The 26,999-nt window shown below is 40.0% G+C and overlaps 1 protein-coding gene across 1 annotated transcript in view; it reads left to right on the forward strand.

Moving 5' to 3' along the window:
* ADCY10 (adenylate cyclase 10) overlaps positions 1-26,999 on the forward strand; it is a 165,609-nt gene continuing 138,610 nt past the window's right edge. The window contains exons 1-6 of the mRNA XM_063133185.1: positions 1-151; positions 16,271-16,375; positions 16,804-16,842; positions 20,351-20,494; positions 22,373-22,578; positions 26,119-26,203. Coding sequence (XP_062989255.1) covers positions 1-151; positions 16,271-16,375; positions 16,804-16,842; positions 20,351-20,494; positions 22,373-22,578; positions 26,119-26,203 — 730 coding nt within the window. The remainder of the gene's footprint in view (positions 152-16,270; positions 16,376-16,803; positions 16,843-20,350; positions 20,495-22,372; positions 22,579-26,118; positions 26,204-26,999) is intronic.

A 26,999-nucleotide genomic window follows, 5' to 3' on the forward strand; every position in this document is an offset into this window, starting at 1 on the left:
ATGAAGACCGAGGAAAAAAAGCTGACAGAGTTCTCGACCCTCGGTAAAGTAGCTGCTCATGTTCCTGACCTCATTGTGTATGGTGATTTCTCTCAGGAAGTGCCTTTCATCGAGAGCTTTGATGGTGTTCTGCTCTTTGTAGACATTTCAGGTAGGCAAAGGCTGCTCAGGGTTACAGTGAGTGTCACTGGAGGTAAGAGCAGAAAGTCTAAAGACTTCAGATCTTATCCTGGAAATAAATCGAGCTTTTCAAATGTCTGTATTGAAAACTGGATGGGAATGGCTGATTCCCTTGCCATCCTACCATCCAATTTACCTGCTGCTCTCCTTCTCCAAGACTTTCCTAGAGGAAGTAGTGATATGTGGTGGACTATAAGCCCATGTTTCTTAGCTAGAAAAGATGCCCCACACACCCTTTCTCACTGAGGAGAAGCCCTGAGAGCTACTCCTGCGTCCTTGAAAGACTGCCACTGCCGGTTCCCTCCTTCCTCAAGACAAAACTTCTGTGTCTTGTGGAAGAAGGGACTAGCAGGAAGTTCATGGCACAATGGAGGTGGGGTGTGAACTCCAATTCAAGTCAGGATCTGCTTGAAAATGGCTGTACCTGACATGAACTGGGATATAGTTTTTTAGTTTCTTTCAAATGTAATGAGCCCCCAACTTTCAAATACTCCTCCCATCCTTTGCTATAGCCCCAGCATATAATAAGAATCATATTCTCTGATTTTAAAATGAATGCAAAATTCTATGTGGAATATGCTCTCCAAGTCCAGTAGATCTATTGCATAGACAAGGTCTAACTAAACAAATTCCTCCCAAAATCATTCCACTTGCATTTTGTTCTGGACAGTATTCTGTGGGCCTGTTCAGACAATGTGCAGCAAATCATTAATGGGCATGTTTAAACTGTGTTGAAGTAGCCACCATAGTTGGGAATGGTTCACACAACACGTTAAGACATGGTTCACACTGTACACTAAGCCATAATGTTAGCCCAAAATGCTTAACCATCATGGTTTATCATATAATCTGAACAGGGTATATATAAAATATCCAAAATCTAAAACCAATGAAGTGGTCCTGAAAAAATGACTCTTTTTGTTTTTCACATAATACTTTAATGAAATTCAAACATAAATTGTCTTTATCATAAGAGAGTTGTCCAAAAAGTGTTCAAAATGAAACATAAAGCTATCTACAGTGTATCTAATATCTGATCACACTACAATATAGGTAGATATAGGTGATATGTTGTTTTTTAATATTTTTATTAATTTTCAAAATACATAGTCAAAAACATACAAACAATTTTCATTCATTTAGCATATTTTATCCATTTTTTACAGGTGTAGTTAGGAGTAAAATCTATTAATTAATTGGAGATTATGTAATTCTTCATAGCTGTACATTATAATTAGTCTCTCTTCCATAGTTTCAAAAAGGGCTGTGTTAAGTTCTGCTGCATATGCCCTTGACTTGTAAATAATATAAAGTCGTGCCATATACTGTAAAAATCTGGAGTTGTAGCTTTCCCCTTAGCTAATTTGAATTATGTGTCAACTTTTCTGCTGTGGCTATTTGCCACAGTTCCATAGACCAAAATTCTAAAGTTAACATTTTCTCAGTTTTCCAATTTGTGGCAATTACCCTTCGAGCAGCCATCAACATGAATACTATTAATTCTTTAGACTTAAATTTGTAAATATTTTTTGCCACTGTGCCAAATCTTTTGGGTCAATTATTATGGGGAGTGTTTGAAAAAAACAATTTAATTTTGGTAATGCTACCATTTTGATAGCGCTTATTCTTTATTGTTAAATATAATTGTGACCATCTTTTAATATCTTTCTTTACTTGGGTAACTGCTGGATGCAAGTTCAATTGCTGGAGTATTTTTTATTTTTTTTGCAATAATTACTCCTAGATTATAGAATATTGGAGTGCCTGTATGACTTTGAATTTGAAATTGCTTTTGAAATTGGGTTTTATATTTATATATAATGTTCCAGATTTATTGTAATTAATATGCAGCCCTGCCACTTCTCCATGTTCCCTAATCTCTTTCATTAATCAGGCAAAGATTTCCTAGGATTTATAGTTAATATTGCTAAGTCATCAGCAAACATGCTGAGCTTGTGTGTTTGACCATTAATTTCTAGGCCACTAATATTTTCATTATTCCTTATCACATTTGCTAAATGTAATAAATAAATAAAGGTTCTAAGGAGATAGCAAAAAGTAATGGTGACAAAGGGCACCCCTGCTTGGTACCTCTACTCAAGAGAAATTTTCTTGAGTCAAATCCATTTACCCTCACTATAGCATTTGACTTTTGATAGACTGATTGTATCACTCTTATAAAACTTTGTCCATATTTAATTTATTCATAAGTGCAAAAATAAAATTCCATTCCAAATGGTCAAATGCTTTCTGTGCATCAAGGGTTGTAATTGCCAATGGCGTCTCTGTCTTTTTACTAATACGAATAGCATTTAATATTCTATGTAAAGGGTCAGCTATTTGCCTTTGGGGTATAAACCCTGCTTGGTCAGGGGAGATATATTCTGTTATTACAATACTTAATCGAGATGCAAGGACCGCGGTCAACAATTTTGCATCCTGATTTAATAATGCTATTGGATGATAGGAATCTAATTGATCGGTTTGCTTTTCTGCTTTTAAAATCACTGCAATCCTTGCATCTGCCCATAAATATGTGAACCACCCAGAGAGCTCCGGCTATTGGGCGGTATAGAAATGTAATAAATAAATAAATAAATAAATATGGTGACTGCTCCCCTTTCATAATTTGGTTAAATAGATTTGTTATATGTGGTAATAATAAGTCTTTAAATTGTTTATAAAATTCTGGTCCATAGCCGTCTATACCAGGGGATTTACCATTTTTAAATTTCTTTATCCCGACTTCTATTTCTTTACTTTTGATAGGTCTGTTTAAAATATCTTTGTGTTCATTCTTAAACTCTATACTATTAAAATTTTGTAGATATTTCAAACCCCACCCCCACCCCAGTGGCTTATCTGAAGAGTATAATTTTTCAAAATATTTAGCAAATTGCTCTGCTATTTGCTCTGTACTATGTATATAGATATTATTATGCCTTATTGTTACTTTTTTATTTCTATTTTTTATAAAGTTTCAAAGTATGTGCTACCAATTTTGAACTCTTATTGCCAAATTCATAGTGATTTTGTTTTACATATAATTTTGTTTTACGCATAAAGAGAAACCCACCCACCCACAAAACCAAGAAAAAAAAACCCAACCAAAACAGACATACCCATATAGTTGTGTACCTTCAGAGAGGACAGGACAAAGTAAAGGCAATTCCACTATAATCAGAAAGGAAAAAACAAAGCAGAAATAGATAATATGGATGGAAAGGAGCCCCTAGAGGTGGTGACCTGCAAAGGGTGTGCAATGTTACCTAGAGAGCCCACAACCTCTCTAGGTAACTAGTTCCATTGTCATACTGCTCTAACAGTCAGGAAGTTTTTCCTGATGTCCAGCCAGAATCTGGCTTCCTTTAACTTGAGCCCATTATTCTGTGTCCTGCACTCTGGGAGGATCGAGAAGAGATCCTGGCCTTCCTCTATGTGACAACCTTTCAAGTATTTGAAGAGTGCTATCATGTCTCCCCTCCATCTTCTCTTCTCCAGGCTAAACATGCCCAGTTCTTTCAGTCTCTCTTCATAGGGCTTTGTTTCCAGACCCCTGATCATCCTGGTTGCTCTCCTCTGAACACGCTCCAGCTTGTCTGCGTCCTTCTTGAATTGTGGAGCCCAGAACTGGACTCAATACTCTAGATGAGGTCTAACCAGCGCCGAATAGAGAGGAACCAGTACCTCACGTGATTTGAAAGCTATACTTCTATTAATGCAGCCCAAAGTAGCATTTGCCTTTCTTGCAGCCATATCGCACTGTTGGCTCATATTCAGCTTGTGATCTACAACAATTCCAAGATCTTTCTCGTTTGTAGTATTGCTGAGCCAAGTATCCCCCATCTTGTAACTGTGCCTTTGGTTTCTATTTACTAAATGTGGAACTTGGCATTTATCCCTATTAAATTTCATCCTGTTGTTTTCAGCCCAGCACTCCAGCCTATCAAGATCACTTTGAAGTTTGTTTCTGTCTTCCAGGGTATTAGCTATCCCACCCAATTTTGTGTCATCTGCAAATTTGATAAGCATTCCTGCACCTCATCCAAATCATTAATAAAAATGTCGAAGAGCACCAGGCTGAGCCCTGCAATACCCTACTCATTACCTCCCCCCAGTTTGAGAAGGTTCCATTGATAAGCACTCTTTTGTCCGATTCTGTAGCCAACTGTGAATCCACCTTATAGTTGTTCCATCTAGCCCACTTTTTTTTTTTAATAATTTTTTATTTTCTACAATACTTAAACATACACATTACATTCACATAAAAAAAACAGCAACAACAACATACTACATAATGTTCAATTTTGAATACAAAATATCTTATCTTAATAACATAATCAAATAAAACCTACAAGTGCACCCCCCACCCGGGATCTCATTCCTGATTCCAGAATCTCATACTTTCTTCTGCTGGTGGTTTCCCACTTCCCTTAGAAAACACAAACACTAGGAACTGTTTCCAAATTCCTTCAAAATCATTTGATTTAGCTATACCTCTTCTCCATTTAATATTACTTGTTAATTTATCATTAATAGCTATATCCCATACTTCTTTATACCATTCTTCAATAGAATATTCCCCTTGAATCTTCCAGTTCCTAGCTACAATTAATCTTGCTGCAATCAACAAATTCGTTATCAGTTCCTTAATTTCCTTTTTACATTTAAAATCTTCTTCAAATAGTGATAGCAATGCAACTTTTGGTGTTCTTTCTATCTTCATTTCCACAATTTCTTCAATCTCCAAAAACACCATCTTCCACAATTTCTGAACATAATTACATTCCCACCACATATGCAAATACGTTCCTTTAACTCCACAACCTCTCCAACAATTTCCTGATTGCTGATTGTTTATCTTATTCAATCTAACCGGAGTTAGGTACCACCTCCATACAGTTTTATAATAATTCTCTTTTATTCTTACTGACATATTTCTCAACGCTCTTTGTTTCCATAATCCCTCCCAACCCTGTTGTCCTATTTGTACCTTCAAATCTGTCTCCCAAACCATTTTACCCGAATTATCCACCGTCCCTTCCTCCACCAATATTCTATATATTTCACTCATCAACCCTTTTAACACTGTTCTTTTCTCCCTTTCCTTATCTTTTTTAACTATTAATTCTTCAAACTTTGTTAATTCTCTACACTCTCCATTATCTCTAACCCACTTTTTAGTCCATTGTTCTAATTGCCTATAATTTAACCAAGTTAACTTTTTATCCTTCAGAACCTCTTCCATATCCTCTCTTGTACTCATTCCCCTTAACCAATCCCTTAATTTCATTTTATTTTTTTCTATTAAAACTTTACTTAACCTACTCTTTAGTTCCTCCGGGAAATTCTTCAACAATATTACCGGTGACAAAGGAGAGCTGCTTGGCAGCAGCACTCCTTTATATTTACTCCAAATTTCCCAGTGAGACCTCAAAAGCGGATTATTTATACTTTCCACCCATTTTTTTTCCCTTCCATAAAGAAGACATTTTCTAATTTAGTCTCTATATTACTCATATTTTCTTCTTCCATCCAATCTAATTCCCCTAATCCTATAATTGCCTCCACTATATATCTTAATCTATTAGCTACATAATATAATTTAAGATTCGGGAGACCCAATCCTCCCTTTTTTTGGCTCAAATACCATTTACTTTTGTTTACCCTCGCTTTCTTATCACCATTACAATAATTATTTATAATCCTTTGCCAACTTTTTAACTCTAATTCTGAGATTTTTATTGGTAACATCCTAAACACAAAATTAATCTTTGCTAAAATCTTCATTTTTATTAATGCTATTCTTCCAAACCAAGATAAATTTAACCTTTTATACTTTTCCAATTTTGCTAAAATCTCTTTTTTTAACACATTTAAATTTTCTTTCTCTAAGCTCTCTAACTTCTGCGTAATTTTTATTCCCAAATATCTAATCTGATTCTTAACTCTGATCTCTCTTCCCCTTCCTTCCCAATCCTTCTCTTCCTTTTTAGTATAATTGAACAACATCAATTCTGATTTAGACCAATTTATTTTTAACCCCGTAATATCCTCAAATTCTCTCAATAGTTGTTTAATTCTCCCCATCTTCTCTATTGGATTCTTTATCGTCAACAACGTGTCATCTGCAAACATATTCAATTTAATTTCTTTCATACTACCTATCCCTTCAATCTCCTCATCTTCTCGTATTGCATTCGCCAATAATTCCATTACCATTACAAATAGGACTGGTGAGAGCGGACAGCCTTGCCTTGTCCCTCTGGCTAGTCGTATCTTATCTGTCACACCATCATTTACTACCACTACGGCTGTATTTTGAGAGTATAACTGTTCTATTATCGCTTTAAATTTATTTCCAAATCCCATTTTATTTAAAACCATCTTTAAAGCTTGCCAGCTCACACAATCAAAAGCCTTAAAACTATCCAATGCCAGAATTCCCGCTTTAACCCTAGACTTATTTATCACCTGTATTGCATTTAATACTCTTCCCACTAAATTAGGCATCTGTCTACCTGCCACAAATCCACATTGGTCCTCCCCTATATATTCCTCTATAAATTTATTCAACCGCCTTGCTAAAATAGTTGAAAAAAGCTTAGCATCCTGGTTTATTAATGAAATAGGTCTATATGAATCAGGGACAGTCAAATCTTTATCTGGTTTTGGTATTAAAATTATTAATGAATGTTCCCATGATTCTGGCGTTCTATCCCCTTCCAATATGGAATTATACAAATTTATTAATTTTGGTATTAAAATTCCTTTAAAAACCTTATAATATTCTGGTCCTAAACCATCTACCCCCGGTGATTTACCCGGCTTCAAATTCTCAATTACTTCTTCTACTTCTCCTTGAGTTATTACCTTCTCCATTAACTCTTTATGCTCTATTTTTATTCTCTTCTTTATATATTTTTCTATATAAGCTTCCAACTTTTGTTTTTGAGTATCCTTTCCCTTATACAATTCCTGATAAAACTCCTGAAAAATCTTTACTTTCTCTTTCATTGTATGACAATACTTCCCTTGTTTATCCTTCAAAATCCCTATCCCGTTCCTGGCTTTTTCCTTTTGTGTGAGCCTGGCAAGCACTTTAGAATTCCTATTACTGTTTTCAAAATACTCCCTTTTCATATATATTAAATTCTTTTGAACCTCCTCTAAATTTAAATTTTCTAATTGTTTTTTCTTTGCCTGTATTTCTATTAATTTATATTTATTTTTATATTGCCAATAATCTTTCTCCATTTTCTTAATCTCTTCCTCCAATTGTTCCTGCTCTGCTGCTTGTTGCCTTCTTAAATTACACATTTCTCTAATACATATCCCTCTCGATACTGCCTTCATGGTATCCCAAACTACTGCCCTTGACGTTCCTCCCTTCTCATTAATTTCCCAAGCCTCAATCAATTCTCTCTGCATTTTTTCTACCACCTTATTATACTTTAACAGTTTTGTGTTTAATTTCCACCTAAACGCTTCCTTATAATTCTTTTTGACTGTAAATTCTAAACTTAACAAAGCATGGTCCGTTACCTTTATTACCCCCATTTCCATTTTACAAACCTTACTTGCAAACTCTTTTGAAACCATTATATAATCTATTCTAGAATATGTCTGATGAACTGGGGAGTAATAAGAGAATCCCGGATTCAAGCCATTCAGTAAACGCCAACAATCTACATAGTCTTTTTCTTTAACTAGTTTATTTAATATAGTAATATTATTTCTTTTTTCCACGTTTGTGGGGTTTGATCTATCCACTCTATTATCCATTACCATATTAAAATCCCCAGCTAAAATTAGAAATCCTTCCCTGAACTCCTCTATTTCATTAAATAAATTCATAAAAAAATCTCTATGTTTCTCATTAGGGGCATAAACATTTACTAATGTATATTGCTCACTTTCTATTTGCCCCTTTATCATAAGATATCTACCATTATCATCCTTTCTTACAGTTTCCATTATGAATCCACTTTTTTTAAAAATCAAAATTGCTACTCCATTTTTTTTTGACGTCCCTAATGACTTTTCATAATAAACAGACCACCTTGTCCGGATTTCATTTACGCCATCAAATTTTTGGTGTGTTTCTTGCAACATGATAATATCCGATCTTTCTTTATTTAACATTTGTTCTATTCTCCTCCTTTTCACGACTGCCCCCAGACCTTTAACATTGAGCGTTGATACTTTAATATTCTTATTCATAATCTCCCTTTTGATTTTCCTTCCGATCCCATGTGCTCTGCAACTCATAAACATAAACAACAACAAATATAACAATAAACCCTGAACCCCCCTTCATCCCCCACCCTCCCCCCTAATAATCCCCCCAACCCCTCTCCCCCCCCACTACTTTCCCCCTCCCCATATCCCCGTGAGTCTATTACTCCGGCTATCTAACTTAGGGGAGAGGGGGGAGGCGGGGCCCCGCCCCGACGGCACGATCTCTGTATTTAATTACTTATCATTAATTATCTCATAACAACATTCCCCATTTACCCCGTCCCAGACGCCCCGGCTACGGCTCCATTCTCGTCTCCAGCTCCAAAACTTGCATCCTTAAATAACCCCAATCTCTTCAGCAGCTCCTTGCCTTGCTCCAGAGAGGTTACTCTGTAATCACCCCCAGCAAAAGAAAACTTCAAAAAAACCGGGTAACCCCAAGCATATCTCACTACATTCTTTGTTAATGTTTCAGTTATTTGCTTAATGCTGCGCCTCCATTGAAGTGTCTGCTGACAAAGATCGTTGAATACTTGCACTGTTTTGCCTTTATATTTAATCATGACCATAGCCCTCAATTTCTTCATCACTTCCTCTTTTTTATAGTAACTGCCAAATCTCACAAGAATGTCTCTGGATGATCCTCTATACTTTGCTCCTCCCACTCTATGGATCCTTTCAATATCACCGTCTTTTATATCCAAATCTGGCATCATATCGTTGAACCACTTCAAAACTGGTTTTCTCAAATCCTCTCCTGGTTCTTCAGCGAATTGTTTAATGCGCACATTACAACGCCGTTCCTGATCTTGAAGTCGGATCAGCTGTAGATCTTGATTTTGCAATTTTACCTCACAGCTTTTTTCAAAAACATCCTGTTTTTTCGCAAGTGCTTTAACTTCCACATCCAGCTTCTTTATCTCTCTATCATTCTCCGCTATCTTGTCTGCTAGCGCCCCCATACGGGCAGCCGCTTTTTTTTCATTCTCATCCATCTTCTTGCTCAAAGTGGCAGTGCTGTCCAGGATCAGTTTTTTCAATTCTCCCAATGCAGCTGAAATTGGCTCCGTGCCAAAACCTTCAGCCATTTTATTAGACCCTTCTGAATCACTTCCAGAACTTTGTAAGTCTTTTTCAACAGGCACTTTCTCAAGACGGGCCAAATTATGGTTAGAAGGATGAGTTCTTTGCCAAGTAGCCTTCCCCGGGGTTTTCCCCCCTTTTTTTCTAATATACGGCATGGATCTATTTTTAACTCAGTCAATGTCCCGTTTACAATCCACCGCGTCCCTCTTCTTAGCAGATAAAGACCTTATTCTTCGATGCTTTTTTATTTAAAAGGGTGAATTACTGCTCATTAAACCTTTCTCTCAGATTAGGGGTATATAAATCATCAGTTTATCAGACTAGAAGACAGGAGAGCTCTAACATTCCAAACATTCCAAAGTTCGTTTCGCTTCTAGCTCCCCCCTCCTTCCGTCTGCTTGCAGCCAGAGAACGGGCTGTTTTTCTCCTCCTTAATCTGAGTTTGCTTCCAAAAAACAGGATTTTCACCCTCTCTTAACAATCATAAGCATCCTCCTTCACTTTCATTAACGACCCATGTCTTTTTAAATGAGATAATAAGCTTTTCAAATCCCCCCCTCTCGGGAGCTCTCAAGAAGAGATCTTACCCGTCATGACGTCCGGCTCCGCCCCCCCATCTAGCCCACTTTTAACTAGTTTGTTAATCATAATATCATGGGGCACTTTGTCAAAAGCTTTGCTGAAGTCAAGATATATTACATCCACAGCATTTCCACAGTCCACAAGGGAGGTTACCCGATCAAAAAATGGGATCAAATTAGTCTGACAGGATTTGTTCCTGACAAATCCATGTTGGCTTCTAGTAATCACTGCATTGTTTTCAAGGTGTTTACAGATTGACTTCTTTATAATCTGCTCCAGAATTTTCCCAGAGATGGATGTCAGACTGACTGGTCTGTATTTCCCAGGTTCCTCCTTTTTGCCCTTTTTGAAGATAGGGACAACATCAGCCCTCCTCCAGTCGTCCAGCACCTCACCTGTCTTTCATGATTTTGCAAAGATAATAGACAGTGGTTCTGAGAGTTCTTCTGCCAGCTCCTTCATTACTCTAGGATGCAGTTCATTGGGCCCTGGAGATTTGAACGCGTTCAATGAAATTAGGTGTTCCTTGACCATTTCAAACTGCATCCTGCTCCCTCAACTTGTGCTTCACTTTTTCCAGGGGCATCATAGACTCACTTTTGGGAGAAGACTGAGCCGAAGTAGGAATTGAGCACTTCAGCCTTTTCTTTGTCATCTGTTATCAATTTGCCATCCTCGTTAAACAGTTGAGCCACCATTTCATTGTAAACTGCCCAGAGAGCTTCGGCTATGGGGCAGTATATACTGTAAATTTAATAAATAAATAAATAAATAAATAAATAAATATCATTTGTTCCTACATGGATGAGAGGAAATGGGTATGTGTCCATGGGCTTTATGAGCTTCCGTAACCCTTCAGTCACATCTCTAATCTGTGCTCCAGGGAGACAGCACACCTGGCGAGTCCATGGGTCTTCACGACATACTTGGGTTTTAATCCCACGCAGCATGGAGTCTCCCACAACGACTACTCTTCTTTTCTTCTTGGTAGACCGACCTTCTGCCTCTTGTTCACTGTTGCATGGTGTCTGCTGTAATTCTTCCTCTGCAGACTGTCCTCTGGTCTCATCCTCCAGTAGCTGAAAGCGGTTGTTTAACTCTAATGCTTCCACTGGTGCAGAATGTCTTCTAGTTCTTCCGCTCGTGTCATACATGCTCCATCTGTCAAACACACGCGTGCATGCACACACACACACATACACACACACTCTCACACAAGCCCTCCATGGCTCTCTAGAACTGGAATATGTGTTTACTCTCTCTGTTCAATGGGGTTTGCTCAAAGGTAAGCCTGCATGTGATTTTAGTAGTTGAAATCAATGGGATTTACTTTAGTAAGGGGACCAGCAGATCTATAGTTTATGAACTTGAATATGCACAGCTTTGCGTGATCAAGGGAATGGAAGAGCGATCCTACGATCCTTCGCACTGGTGGACTATGAGGAAAAGTATTTAAGGGAGGGAAATTTTAAAAAATCATATAAAATAAAGGGATGACCCAATCTGATTCAAATTTGGTATGCTGAAAGCCATTCTTAAGAGCTATCACTGTGCCAATGTGGATCTCTTTATCTTTAAAACTTATACAGATGTAAGCATTTGTTTAATTTTTATTTTAAAAATCTCTTAAAATCAAGGGATGATCCAATTGGATTCAAACTGAGCATGCTGAAAGCTCTCCTTAAGAGCTATCACTGTTCCAATGTTTATCTTTTTATCTTTAAAAATGAGGGTGCTGCTGGCAAGGAGGGTGCATTTTCTAAATTTCTTTTAAGGTGAAAATGCCTACTCAGGAATAAGAACATAGACTTCAATGGAACCTCTTCTTGCTCCAGAAGGACTGCTTATAACCCACATGCAAATTTAATCCATAGATTAATTAATTAATCAACTAAAACTCCTTTTTACTGGAGAAAGGTACGCCCCTCTCTTTCCTCAGCAATACTGCCCCTTGAAAACATGGCCACAGAATATCAGATTGAAAACGATGGATGAAATTACAAGTTTGAGCAGTGTGCTTTTGCATTACCGGAAGAATAAGACTATCTGCAAACCAAAATACATCGCGAAGAGGGGGGAACAACTGCTATCACAGCAGGACATGGTTGGCATCATCTGAGTCTTTTGCATGCAATTCATCACGACAGCAGACTATAACGCTGCTGTGATGGAGCTTTAAGTCTTGCAGTAACATTACTTTATAATCCTTGTTTCCAAACTTGTTTAAGAAATTTGTCCTTCACAGCATATCGTCCAAAGGATACTATAATGTCTCTCGGTTTTCAAGCACTAATTGTTTTGGAAGCACTTATTGTTTTGGAAGCTGGGCTTCTTACAACTGGAATTCTGTGTGCCCTTTCAATATCTGGTTCATCCAAGGGGGAGTTTGGAACTAGGGAATTAAACCAATTAATGAGGAATCCCTTCATATCATCCTGCTCCGCAGACTCAACAACACCACGCACACAAATCCCCATCTGTCGATTTCTATCCTCCAGGTCTGATATCTTAAATCTCATAGCTCTATTTTGGTTTTCCAGTCTTTTTATTTTCCCTCTGTGCACTTTACTCATTTCTTGCGCTTCATTTGGTAACTCTTTTGCACTTCTTATATCATTTGCCAATTCTTTCAGTTGATTATCTATTGGTTTCAATCACTCTTTCCACCCTTCCATTATTTCCCGCTTCTGGTCTTGTTTTAACTGTATTAATTGGTCCGCCATACCTTGTAGTAAGGTTGAAGTCTCAATATTTTCTTCCTGTAGAGCTTGCTGTCCATCTTATCAGCTGCGCTCTGCTGCAGCTGGCTTGCTTGTTTTGTTATTGCTTTATTTTTGGAACAGAAATAGTCTGTAATAACTGTTACTTTTGTTGTCTGTAATCCTTGAGACATTCCACATCCTTTCTAAATAATTTTCACTGCCTCTTGCTATCAGGTTTGTATTTAGAGGCTTTTCCAGGCATCTCAGTGTGGAGCCCTCAGATTCAATGTCTGCCATTATCCAGCATAGCTTTGCCCCCCCCCCCCCCGCCAATATGGGTGATATGTTGATATGGTCATTATATTAAATGGTGAAATAGTCGTTATAACCTATTATATGCAAATCTTGACACTGTAGCTTTGACAGGAATATACATATGCATTGTTCTTTCAGTATCAGTGTTACTGCTCTTCCTTATTGGTAAGAATTGGTAATACTCTTTTGCAGTTACTACCACCGCAATGTTTGCAAATCACAGGCCATAAAGTTGGCATGCACGTCTTCTGCAAGTTCCATCGACTGTGATTTGGCAGGAGCAGCGAACTGTGCTGGTTCTTTTTTTGTGGCTATTGGATGAAGATATCCATATAATGTTGCCATCTGCATTGTTTTGGAAACATATTCCAATCTCCAAGTGTTTCCATACCAAAAACTAGAAATGATTGCTGTACAAGTGGTGCATAGCAGTATCAGTAGTTGGAGAGAGACGTGCAATGTTGAGCTCTCTGTAGAGGATTTCCTGATGTTCTTGGCATACCGACAATGCATAGGGCTCACTGGTTTTCCATCCGCCTTCCCCCGTATCAAACCTTCTCAGATTTTTGATAATCTCATGAGCATTTGCTCTGTGAACATATCTGTCCATACTCCAATCCACATTGTGCTCTGACACATTCATGTGAAGTTATTTTCTTGAAATGCTTGTTTACTTCTGGATACTTGTCTTTTAAGTTCAATCATTTTCTGACTGTATAGTCTGGCACATTTGGAATAATTATTGTGTCCAACACATTAAAAAAATGGAAGCATTCATTTAGCCTCTGCAAATATAATTTCTAGTTTTCAGGCATTTCTGCCTATATAAATGCTTTTGCTATATCAATGTGGAGGTACATAATCCAAAGGCATGCTGTTCTACCACTTTCTCAGAGTTTCTTTTGTTTGTTCAAGCTTTTTGCATAAATTTTGTAGAACAGTTGAAGAATTTATCTGCTTCCACTGAGGGTGGAGTGAGGGTGAAGAGTATGGCTAAGTTTGGATGACACGCTAATCAAGTGTGTGTGTGTGTGTGTGTGTAAAAGGAACAGAATGGGAAACAACCATTGATTAGTGTGTCGTCTGAACTCAGCCATAGTGTGTTCTCTAGTGGTTTGTATTGTACTGTACTTTTGCTATTAATAGAGCACTTACTGCTGTTGATACCAGTAAGTGGTCATGGACAGTAGTATGTGAGTGTGCTTTGCCTGTCATTATACGACCTACAGCTTTACCAACACACACAAGCTCCAGGACTTCCTAAATACCAGATCCAGTCATCAAATTCCAATGGCTCCCAAATATGACATCAAAAAGTGAAATTCTCCAAAACGTATAAGAATCTTATTAAACTCTTATTATAAGCTTATTGGGCCTGTTCAGACAACACACTAAGCCATGGTTATGCTGGTAACCCATTTGCAGCAAATGTCTAGTGAGCATATTTAAACCGTGGTTCACACAACACACTAAGCCATAATGTTTAGCTCAAAATGCTTAATCACCGAGGGTTAGTGCGTCATCTGAACAGGGTCACTACTACTTGAATTGCTTTTATCCACACACTCTGATTGAAAGTAACAACATGTGCATCCACACCCATTCTCTGCAATTCTATAAGTATAAATGTTTGTGTGGTGTACGTGCAACTGAGACTAGTTGGGTTTAAGTCAATTAGATGGAGGAACAATGTGGAACACACATCTGGCTGAGGTACGGTGACCGTATGGAAAGGAGGACAGGGCTCCTGTATCTTTAACAGTTGTATAGAAAAGGAAATTTCAGCAGATGCCATTTGTATGCATGCAGCACCTGGTGAAATTCCCTCTTCATCACAACAGTTAAAGCTGTGACAGGAGCACATGACACTTCCTCCTTTTTTTCAAATAGTTTTGCATGAAGTTTTTGTTGGTATGGGTACTATGGCTTGGTTAATGGCGCTTCAGTCCACCTTGAAGAACTTTTACAAGTCTCTCATGCAAATTGTCACATCGTCCTTTGCTCTTTTCAATTATGCCTCTCATGCCTTTACCCCTAAAGAACCACACAGCTTTCATAATCTCACCAATAATATACTGTTGAACATCGTTTGTTGTAAAATTTATTGAAATGATAAAGCAGAAATGACAGTTGAATTAGTGACATTAGTTTATTGTCAATGTCTTGGATCTTAAGTTAAAATATATATTACATATCAAAATAACAGGTATAATTACTAGAAATAAATATATAAAAATTAGTGTCAGAATAAATAGTGTCTTTCCCCAGGAATAAATCTTTAGTTTTTTATTTTTTACTTTTGCACAGATAGACATTCACAAAAAAGAGAAAGATGTCTTGGGTGCAATTAGTTTATAGTCAGCTTCTGCATCTACTGGACAAGACAGCTTTTAAAAATGGGAATTCTTGCATTAATTGACCATTAAAAACCAGGTTTCTAGCCCTCACTGTTTTGGAAATGGATCTGAATATGTGTAGTTTGCAAAAGGCTCCAGTGTCCAGGTGAATGAAGTTTCCAGATTTTGCAAGACCATCTGTTACTCCCTCATGATCTCCAGTCACGTTCCTCTACTAATAGACCCTGTTGTCCTGCCTGTCACTAAGACTAATCTCTCCACAAAGTCTTTTGCTTCGGGCTAAGTATTTCCGTACTCCCCTCATTGTCAGGTAGCTTTATAATGAATTTTGCATGTTCTTCAAATAGAAGTAAAAACAGATGCTGCTGCTGCAGCTTCAAGGTAAGAAAAGGGAATGGGGGAGTATGGGGGTGGCAGGGTCAACTTTTGGGGAAGGGGAGGGCAGGTGCAGACAGGCAGGGAGAGAAACTGGTTGTTCTTTTCTGGCTTAGACTTTAAGCCAAGCCAGAGAAGAATCTGGGGGCTTTAGGAACTGGATCTCATTTTAAGCACACTTTTATGAGCCCCTGAAGTTCATTTTTGAGCCTTAGCTCAAAGAACACAACATCTCTCTCTCTTTAATTTTCAGGGTAATCACAGGCTCCCTAAAGATGCTAAGACATTAAGCATGGCAGGAAATAGCAGGTGATGCATCCTGTCCAAAAATGATACAAAACCTCCCATCTGCCTGTCCCATTTTCATGAGTTCAGCTCTAATTCAGAGCCCCAAGTTGTGTGATTAACAACACGTGCTTCTGCATCTTAAAGGTTTCACAGCCCTGACTGAAAAGTTCAGCATGAACACCAACCTGGACCGTGGTGCTGATGAGTTGACACAAGCCCTCAATCACTATGTAGGTGACATTGTGGAGGGTGAGTATCGCAGCAATGTATGGTGTGTTACAAGAAAAGCACCTGTGCGGTTGATCTATCAATCTCACACCCAAATACCATTGTTTTTAATTAGCATTATTGTAACATTGTGTTAGAGCTCTAGAATTCCATAATACAAAAAATGGCGTTATAGTATTACAATGCCATACCTCTGTTTCATGAACAAAAATGGAGGTATAGTCAATAACACCATAATGCCATATTTTATTACAGTTAATGTTATGTTATTTTATTATGCTATTTTATATCACTGTGGTGTTATAGCCCTATACCAGTGTTTCAGGGTTTTGGTTTTTTTCAACTGCAGCTGAAAAACAGTTCAATGACAATTGAAAGATCAATTAAAAATTATCCGAGTTTCACCTCACAACTTCAGTAACACTTCTCTCCCTTTCTTTCATCTACAGAGGTGCTGGTTTTTGGAGGAGATGTCTTGAAATTTGCAGGTATGTACTGCAGAGAAAAGAGAATTTTAAAACACATATGAACCAGCTGTGGGCAAATATTCTGTTGGGTTTGAAAATGGAGCCTGGTAAATTCCTCTGACTCTTTTCAGGATTAAAAATTAATCTTGTTTATGTCACTGATATAATACTAGCATAAGCGATCTCTAACACAACATCAGTACCGTATGATGGCGTGACAGGTTTCTCCAGAAAATCCACAGTGCCAGCACATGCTTTTGGCATTGTGCTAAAGGTCACTTACTCTGGTGCTATATCAAAGGCATAAGCAGAGCAGCAGCATTTGATACTGCCCTTGAGCTCCACAAATGGTGACACTAAGTAATTGATAAGCATTGATAAGTAGGGCTGTGCACGGACCCCCCAAATCACTTCGTGGCCCAATCCAGAACTTTCAGATCGGGCCTGAACCGCTTTGGGTTGATCCAACCCTCCCCTGTTCTGCTCCGCAGAGCGAGATCCAGAGGGCCGGATTGATATTTTGGCCCCCTTCCCCACTTACTTGCCTCCGCGGCATACGGGGGAGGCAGGTAAGTGGGGAAGGGGGGACAAAATGGGGGCTGAACAACCCCCCCTCCCCCTGCCCCTTTACCTGGCTCTGCCGTCGTCACCACTGTTTGCTTACTATTAATTTTTATACAATGGCTAAAACGGGAGGAGGGAACTTTTTTTGAAGCGATGAGAGGCAGATTCAACTCCCAATCGTGATGATAAGTGATCACCTGATATGAAGCATCATCCAATCCCAATGTTGGAGGGGAGGGACTAAGCCAGAGCCACCAAGAGACAGTTTCCTTTCTCTCTCTTTGTGGGTTTGGAATTCATGGAGAGTGGAGGGTAGTTCTGTAGCTGTGTTTGTTTGGAGGAGATATAGGATTTAGCTTGAGTTGTTTGTTTGTTTCTGACTTTTTTGCTTAGCTTTCCTTTGCTCTGTGTTTTGCCTTACTTTGATTTATATAAATTTACAATTCTTCATTTGGAGTGTTTGTTTGTTTCCCAACCCCCACCCCTTCCCCCTGTCTTTTAAACCCTTTGTTCTGTGACTGTGTTTGTATTCATTTTCCTTCTTCTATATAAAAAAGCAAAAAAAAAAAATCACACAAAAAATCTATTCTCTCTCTCTCTCACTCTGTGTGTGTTTGTTGTGACTGTGTGTGATTGTGTGACTGTGTTTGCTGTGCACTGCTTGTTAAGTGCAAAAAGCATTCAAATAAAGTTTGGGCAAAGCACACACTTGTCCCATTTCCCCAAATAATAAATACAGTTGTTGTTGTTGTTATTGTTGTTGTTGTTATTATTATTATTATTATTATTATTATTATTATTAATAATAACTATTGATAATGAGAAAAGGCAGCAGGCGCCCGTCTGTGGTTGGTCATGGTGAAAGCAGTGGGCAAGGCAATGCTGACACCAGTAAGCAGGCAGCCTCTCCTGCTGTGAAAATCAAACGTGCAAGTCCTTGGCTGGGTGCTCATCAACAGAAGCAGGAGGCAGCTGGATCTGCTGGGAATTACTCCCCCAGAGATCTATGGTTTACCTGTGCAATGTACCAGCCCCTTACTGCCCGCCAGCCTGCCTGTCTGTGCCTGTTTTGTGGTGTAGCGGGATCTACTGGGACTGAATTCCCCAGAGCTCTATGGCTTAGTCGTTGTGCTTCGTGTAGCACCTCTCTGCCTGCCTCTCTGCCCTCCTGGTGCCTGGGAGATGTAGATGGGCTGTGTGAGTTAACACTTTATTTGCACGGTAGTCGCTTGTATCTGATACATTAGTTCAAAAATTGAAATTCACAAAGTGAGCATTGCAGGTCTCTTTACTGCTAGGTGGAAAGCTTGTGTCCATCAACGTCTCAGTCACCTCAGTATAACAGGAATGGGCAAGACAGCAGTGTACTCTGAAGACACCAGGCCCCTGTCTTTATGGCGACACTTTGCACCACAACACGCCTTGCACCCGCACTTGCGTTCTTTCCCAGCATCTGCACGGGAATGAAGGCAAGTGCAAATTTTCCAACGCTGCGCTTCTGGAAAAGAAAAGAAAAAATAAAAATGGGAGGGGGGAGGAGAGGAATGGGGCCGTTCTTGCCCCCTTTTTATTTTATTTTATAATCCGTATCTGCAGAGCTCTGCAGATACAGATAATAAAAAATAAAAATGGGGGGGGGGAAGGAATGAGGCAGCCAGAGGAGGATGCGAGAGGGACTGGCCGAACCACGTCTCATCCCTCTGGCTGCCTGTCCCCCACCCAACCCATTACTTTTTATTTTTAGTATCTGTATCTGCGGAGCTCCATAGATATAGCTAATAAAAAAAATTAAAAAGGAGGGGGGAGGAATGGCTCATTCCTCTCCTCCCCCCGTTTTTTTTTTTTTTTTACTGTTCCAGAGGCGCAGGGAACCAATCAGGGGGCACCATGGGCTCCGCTGCCAGAAAGGTAGGGGTAAGTGCCCGAATTTTTTGGAGTGGAGTTTCCAGGGTTTGCTCCTGTGTGGCTTCACAATGGCGGCTGCGTCATGTAGATGACTTGCTGCTACTGCGAATTCACCCCAGGGCAAACCCTGCATATAGACATGCCCCAGTACATGTTGGCTGTGCTCTGGGTATTTCAAAACTGCTCTGCCCATAAGCCCCTAAAATGGGACAGTGGACACTAGAAGCCACTTGCTATTTGATATGTTAACAGGGATGGGTCGTTCACATCTAGCACTAAACAAAAACTACTGATTGTAACAGAGCATGAGAAGTCACTGCAGCAGCTAACACCACATGAATGGTCTATATCATCTTTGGGCCTTGCTAGACCTGCCGGGATAAGCCGGCAGGGAGGTGAGGCGACAGCGTGCTAACATTAGCGCGCGCCGCCCCGCCTCCTAGACGGCCAACGCGCAGGGACTGCAGAAGCCCTGCAGTGTCAGCCATTTTTTTTTGTTAAAGGGGCCACGTGCGCCCTCTGCCCCCCCTCGCCCTCCCATGTGTCGTGTCTTTCGCCCTCTGCCCCCCCTCTCCTTCCCGTGTGTCGTGTCTTTCGCCCTCCGCCATCCCCCTCTCCTGCTGGTCTGGCCTTTCCCCCCATCTCCCCCCCCCCGGGATGCCCCTGGTCTGATGGGCACAGCGCTCGTAAGAGCGCTGTGCCCAGTCCATGGCTTTTTGTGGCTACTCGCGAGCGAGTAGCTGCAAAAGCCATGGAAGTCGCTAGTTCCGCAGCCCCGGCCTGAGGCCGGGGCTGCGGAAAAGGCGCGCCATAAGCGACTTCGCTTATGGCACGCTAAGGGAGGCTTCAGTGCACTTTGACCCCGGATTCCCCTGTGCGTCATGTGGATGCACAGCAGGGAAACCGGTTCTCAAAGCGCGCTAAGGCCTCGTCTAGCAAGGCCCTTTGTGAGCTGTTTGAGAAAAGTCAGATTTTAGCAAACCAGAGTTGTCTTGACCGGGCAAAGCCTAAGGCTTTGGTACCTCCCATGCATCCCATTCTTTCTCTCTGATCTGCCTAGGGGATGCGCTGCTGGCTCTCTGGAAGGTGGAGCGTTGCCATATAAATGATATCATCACTCTGGCACTGAAATGTAGTGTCAGCATCCAGCAAGAGTATGGTGTCCGCGATACTGAAGTGGGACTGGAGCTACGAGTGAAGATAGGTACTGCCTCCCTTATGAAAAGCCTAAGGCATTTGTGTCAACATCACTCTGTGTGGAGAGAAACAGAAGCACAGAGTGATGAAAGTAGCAAGGCAAGAACATTCAGGGATTCTTGTTCTCAGCCAGTGTGATATAGTGGTTAGAAAGTTAGATTGGGTCTAGGGAGATCTGGGTTCTAGTCCACATTCAGCCATGAAGCTCACTGGGTGACTTTGGGCCAGTCATTCTATGATTCTGTGATTCTGTGACACCTTAAACCATGGCTTTAACCACACTGAATAGACAAAAAGCCTTATTCACTGTGGTTAAAGCTATGGCTTAAGGTGAACAGGGCCACTGACTCTCAACCTAACCTACCTCACAGGGTTGTTGTGAGGATAAAATGGAGAGGAAGAGGAGGACCATGTAAGTCATCAGGTTCCCTGTAAGAGGAATAAAGAGGGATATAAATGAAATAATGAAATAAATAGCCAGTAGGCAATGCCCTTACTTAACAGCCACATATTATACAGAACTCTTAATTACTGTCCTGTTCTTTTGATTACTTAGGAAGCCACAAGATGTAAACAGCAATGGGACAAGGCTGGAGATAGACAATAGTTTAAGAGAGCTGAAGGTGGTTTGACAGAGCCGTTGATGTTGCTTGCTGAATACATGCATTTCTTTCCATTTCTCTCCCACTATAAACTTTAGTCAAATAAGTCTGGCAGGTATTCTAAGCATTAAAAAATCCCTGTAAACCCTATTTAATCATCGATGGTAATAGGAAAGCAGAAAAAATGTACACAATGAATAATGATGGTTCTACCAAAGCACCTTCAATTCTCTCAGATATTGTCTATCTGTAGATCTCCATGCACCACACTAGGAGACTTGGTTCAAATCCTTCTAAGGCTTAAAACTGAGATGCATTGGAAATCATTGTTCAAGACTATACTATCTTGTTAGTTATTGACCTGACATGAACAGCTCTGGAGGCCCCTTTGGCTGAAAAATGGAGGGGGAAAGTGCTTAAAACAAACCAAAAACAATCTCTGTTTAACCTAGCATATTGTGAGAGCAAACTACAACAATTACAAGGAAGAGGGGCATGATATAAATATGATAAAACAATATATACCAAATGAACACATTGACAGGGTATAGTAATACATTTTTTCTAATTTTTTCAGCTACTACAATGCATACCATTATAGTAATTAATATATTTAGAAAGAACAAATGGGGAGAAATGTAAGGAGCAATTAAAATCTGTCTTATGCTATTAGCAAAGATGAAAAAAAAATTCATTACAATAAATAAATTTATTAGAATATCATGTGAGTCCAAAATCCTTGCGAAGTCTGAGACACACTCACAGACACACACACACACACACACATACACATCAACCTTCTGTCCACCCCTGTTTTAGGCTACAACCTCCATCATCCCTGACCACCAGGAGTGCACACATTATGTTTCCCATACGTCTTCTCCCATGCATTCCCCCAAGCCATACATATATATACTGGCCCAACTCTATATTTGTGTAATTTGAGGTATGATTTCTCCTGGACTTCCCAATAGTTGGGAAGGGGAGAACAACAGCTAATATTGTCAAACCCATATAACTGTCATTTTCTAAACTTAAAAAAACTAAAAGGTGAGTTAGATTATTTATCTTTCTTTAATGTTTCACATCTATTTCAAAGGGACATTAACACACCAAACCAAGGGGAGTAAACAACATTCACATCAAATTAATGATTTCCATTCACTTCCAAGCAGGGCCTTCTTTTTGTTCTTTAGATATGCTTTCTTTAAATTACTAGTTATAAAAATAGCCGTATGTAATGTGGTCAGGTTCCAAAAGGAAGAAATTGCATTTTTTGCCAGGACTATCTGCAGGTCACATCTCAAAGGTGGTTGTTGGAGACCATAGGCACCAGTATTTCCTGGTAATTGGCCGGGCGGTGGATGAAGTGCGGTTGGCCCAAAACTTAGCAAAAGCAAGTGAAATTATCCTGTCACCAAATTGCTGGGAGCTCTGTGACCGGAACTTAATTGAGGTGGAAAGAATCCAAGACGAACGAGCTGTCAAGGTGGGTACCTGTGATGGTGTATGCTGTGCAGGAGAGCCCTATCTGCTGCCTCGTATGCTGGTTTGTTTCTGTGTCCAAAGTTTAAAACTGAAGACGGCTGTAGTGGAACAGGTCTGAGTCCAAGTCAATGACTCTGATGGATATATGCAGGGGGAGTAGGTTGTGCCACAAGGTGCTAGTTGGGAGTTTGTTTCTTTCTGGTGGCAGAGGTTGCCTTTCCCCCACAAGGAGTTAGCACAATACTTAAGCATATGAAGCTGCCTTATGCTGGGTCAGATCATTAGCACTTCTAACCTAGTTGGTATATGTAGCTCTCTGTGGCCTTAGAGCTCCATCAGACGGGGGGAAATCACGCTTCCCTACCGTCACTTCTCTGCCCCTGCTTTTGTTGCTCAATACTTCCTCTTTCTCAGAGAGGAAAGAGGAAGTAAACAATGTGCACGTGGCCCATTCAGCGAGCCATTTTCATTGCGCCACTTCTCCTGCACACAACAAGAGATAGCAACAAGTTCCATCTCTAAAAATAATTCGGACTTACTGGGGTCTTTCTTATCATGGGAAGAAGGCTAGAAGGGGCGGACGAAGCATGGGAGAAGAACGATGTCATGAATAGGAGCCACGAAAATCCATGAGTGACCAGTAAGGAGTGTTTCTTGTTCTCAAGGACAAACTTATAGGGCTGTGCTCTGCTCCGATTCGGATCAGTGATCCGGAGCGGAGCGACCCGATTTGCCTCTGCCAAAGGTGGATCCGAATTGGGTTACGGGGCACCGGATTGAGGCGAAGCGGTTTGCACAGTTGCAGAGCACTTCGCCTCGATCTGGAGCTCCGATCGCCATTTTGGACATTTTTTTATGTAGGCTTGTATTAGGTGAAGAAACGCCTATAACTTCTTTGTTTTTAAAGTTAGAGCCCTGAAAATTACTGCTTAGAGATTGATTATTGGGGGTCATATGTGTAGATTTTCAAAAAATATACGTTGTGCAGTTTGCTTGCAATTAATTTTTAATTTTTATTGAATGGGTAAAAAGCGGGAGGGGGAAAGCTTTTTTCATCGTTGATAGACAGCATCATCTCCCAATCATGATGATAAGTGATCACTGCATGTGAAGCATCTTCCAATCCCAATGTTGGAGGGGGGGGGAACTAAGCCAGAGGCATACAGAGACACTTTTCTTTCTGTGTCTTTGTGGGGTAGGACTTCGGTCAGAGTGGAGTGAAATTTTCTGGAGCTGTGTTTGGAGGAGTTAGTTGGAGTTAATAGGATTTTTCTTGGGGTGTGTGCTTGTTTCTGACTTTTTCCTTAGCTTTCCTGTGCTCTCTTTTGCTTTTCTTTGCTTTATATAAACTTATAATTCTGTGTTTGGAGTGTTTGTTTCCCCCCCTTCCCCCTGTCTTTTAAAGCCTGTGTTCTTTCTATTCATTTTCCTTCTTCTTTATAAAAAAACTAACAAACAAATTACAAAAAAATCAAACTATCCTGTGTGTGTGTGTGTTTGTGACTGTGTGTGTGTGTGTGTGTTTGCTGTATTTATTAAGTGCACAAGCATACATATAAAGTGAGGGCAAAACACTACGCACTTTTCCCATTTCCTCCATAAATAAAAATTCCCCCCAAATCAGATTTCCTTCGAAGTGGCCATACTAAGGTCCTATGTGGAAGCTATCATGGTGCCCAGTTCCAAGTGTGTATCTTAAAAAATAACGGAGATAACTGCATTTCTGTAAATGGGGGAAAATATTTTAACAATTCCCCCAAAATCAGGGCATGATATGATTTCCTTCAAATTGGCATGACTAAGGATCTATTTAGAAGCTATCATGGTGCCCATTTTGATGTTTCTAACTTGAAAACTAAAAAAGTTATAGGCGTTTAACCTTTGCAATGCAAGTCTATGGGGGGTGAAATCCGGAGCTCCGCAGCAGAGCGGAGGCGGATCAATGTGGACCCGATCCGAAGGAGTGGATCAGGATGCGGAGTGGATCGGGGGGTCTGTGCACAGCCCTACAAACTTACCCTTTCCCTTTCTTTTTAAACTGGAGTTCTCTGGGCAGTATACCGTATTTTAACAGAATAAAATACAAGATAAAATAAAACAGATAAAAAGAGTTCAAGTTAAAAATCAAAATAAAACCAACAGATAATGGTGCAAATACCGAAATGCTTATGGTGATTGTGTAGCCATTGCATTTTTAAGAGAGCTGAGATTATACCCTATAAGAGGAAATTGGGAATAGTAATTGCGAGGCTTAGCCAGGCTTGCTGCTAGTGTTGCTACCCTTGCTATGGATACTTTTGGATACTTTTAAATAAAGGATTTGTGTTTTTTACTTTGCCTCTCTTTGGATACAACAATGTACTAATGCAATGTTCTAAAATGCTTGGGGAAATAAAATGTTCTTCACTGGCACTGAAAAGATTATCATGTGGGTGCCGGGCAAGTCCCTCTGAGGAGAGAATCCTGGACATGGAGCCACCACCACTGGAAAAAGCCCCCCCCTCTCTCTTGTAGCTACCACCCTCACTTCATTTGGCAGGAGCAGCCGGACGAAGACCTCAAATTATGGCTTTAGCATCTGGGTAGGTACAGATGTGAGAAAACATTCCATTAGGTAACATGACCCAAAGCCATTTAGGGCTTTAAAGGTTAGCACCAGCATTTAGTATTTGGCCTGGAAACGATAGGCAGCCAGGGCAGATTACAAAGCACTTGCATAATATGATCCTATCAACAGTCCCAAGTAATGATCTACCCCTCTATTTTGGACTAACTAGATTTTCTGGACTGTTTTCAAATGCAGCCCCACAAATAATGCACTGAAAGAATTCAAACATTAGGTTACCAAAGCATGAATAATTTTAGCCAGGCTATGTAATCTGGCTATCTCTGTCTAGATAGGATCGTAGCTTGTATGATCAGCCTAAACCAGTTTACTAAGCCAGTAAATGCCAGGCTGCTGAGGCTACTTCTGCCTCCAGTGGCAATAACAGATCAAAGAGCACCCCTAAAGTGTGAAATTGATCCTTTAAGGGCAGGGCACTCCCCCGCCAAAACAGGGTGAAGCCACGCAGCTGGGCAGATGAACCATCCTCCAACAGTGTCCACCATTACCCTGCCCAGGCCCTGGTTTAAAATATCAACCACCTCATGACAGTGGCTTCTGCAGTGGAATGTCCAACCCCATACAGACACACTAGTAAATTGTACTGCTCTGGTATGGTTTTGGAAACCCAAGGACTGGATTTTCATCATTCAAAACTTCTTGGGGTCAATATCCAAAGTTCCAAAGAAAATGTTTTTCCACCAATGGAATTGGCTGTGAGAGTAAATAAATAAATAAATAACACCTGACCTGAAGGGGCTGCAGCATGAGGACAAGGGGGAAAGAATTTAATCATGTTTGCAACAGAGGAAATGTGGTTGGTGTGTGGGTGGGTGGGGAGGTTATGTTTAGAAGATCACTAACAACGGCCATAGATAGCAATTAGCAGGGGTGGAGGTAAATATTCTGAATGGCTATAATTCTGCTTACCTTTAGTTTAGATACATTAGGAATGTCCCTGAATTTGATACTGAGGATTTCTTTGAGAGATGCACACAGTACCTGAAACAAAACCGCATCTGTGACACTTTTGGTGAGTACTTAGGTTTCTAATGATTCCTGTGCCCATGTATTTATTACTAGTGCCTCACATCCTATCCATACTATTTTCCCATTTTGTTCAGCCTTCTAGCACTACTGAATTTATTTATTTATTTATTTATTTATTTATTACATTTGTATACCACCCAATAGCCGAAGCTCTCTGGGCAGCTCACAAAGCTCTCTGGGCGGTTCACTGAAACAACTTCCCATGCTTCAGTCATGAAATGATCCAGGAAATCTCATTCTAACCGACTTCTCCATAAGTTACAGATTGTTTCCCCCAGGAATAGAGAGATCAAATATTCTATTATTTTTCTTATGCCAATGACAGACAGTATGGGGCAATGGATGGAGAGTCACATTTGGCTGTGGGATTTTGCCCCCAACTGCCAAGTTACAATCTCCACCTATAATACAACACTCACCTACCTCACAGGCTTATCATATCGTTGAAATTAATAAGCATCGAATAATTAATAAGCATTTTACAGTCTTTAAAATTGCAGTGTAAATCATAAATAGCTGCATTAGTACAACGCCCTTCACAGAATCTGCTCCACCTGCAGGTGGAGGGAGAGTTGTTCCACACCAGGTAGCTGCACTCCTGACACCTGTGCACTCCTCGTCATTCCTCCAACATCCACACATTCACTTGAAAATGTGAGCAGTGTGATTACATGCACAGCTGTTTGTTCTGTTAGGCTCTTTGAATGGGACTGTTCAACCTGAAATGTATGAAATGGTTTGACCTTTTTAGAAATAGCCTGCCGTGA

Source organism: Elgaria multicarinata, chromosome 1, assembly GCF_023053635.1.
Source record: "Elgaria multicarinata webbii isolate HBS135686 ecotype San Diego chromosome 1, rElgMul1.1.pri, whole genome shotgun sequence".
Lineage (NCBI taxonomy): Eukaryota > Metazoa > Chordata > Lepidosauria > Squamata > Anguidae > Elgaria > Elgaria multicarinata.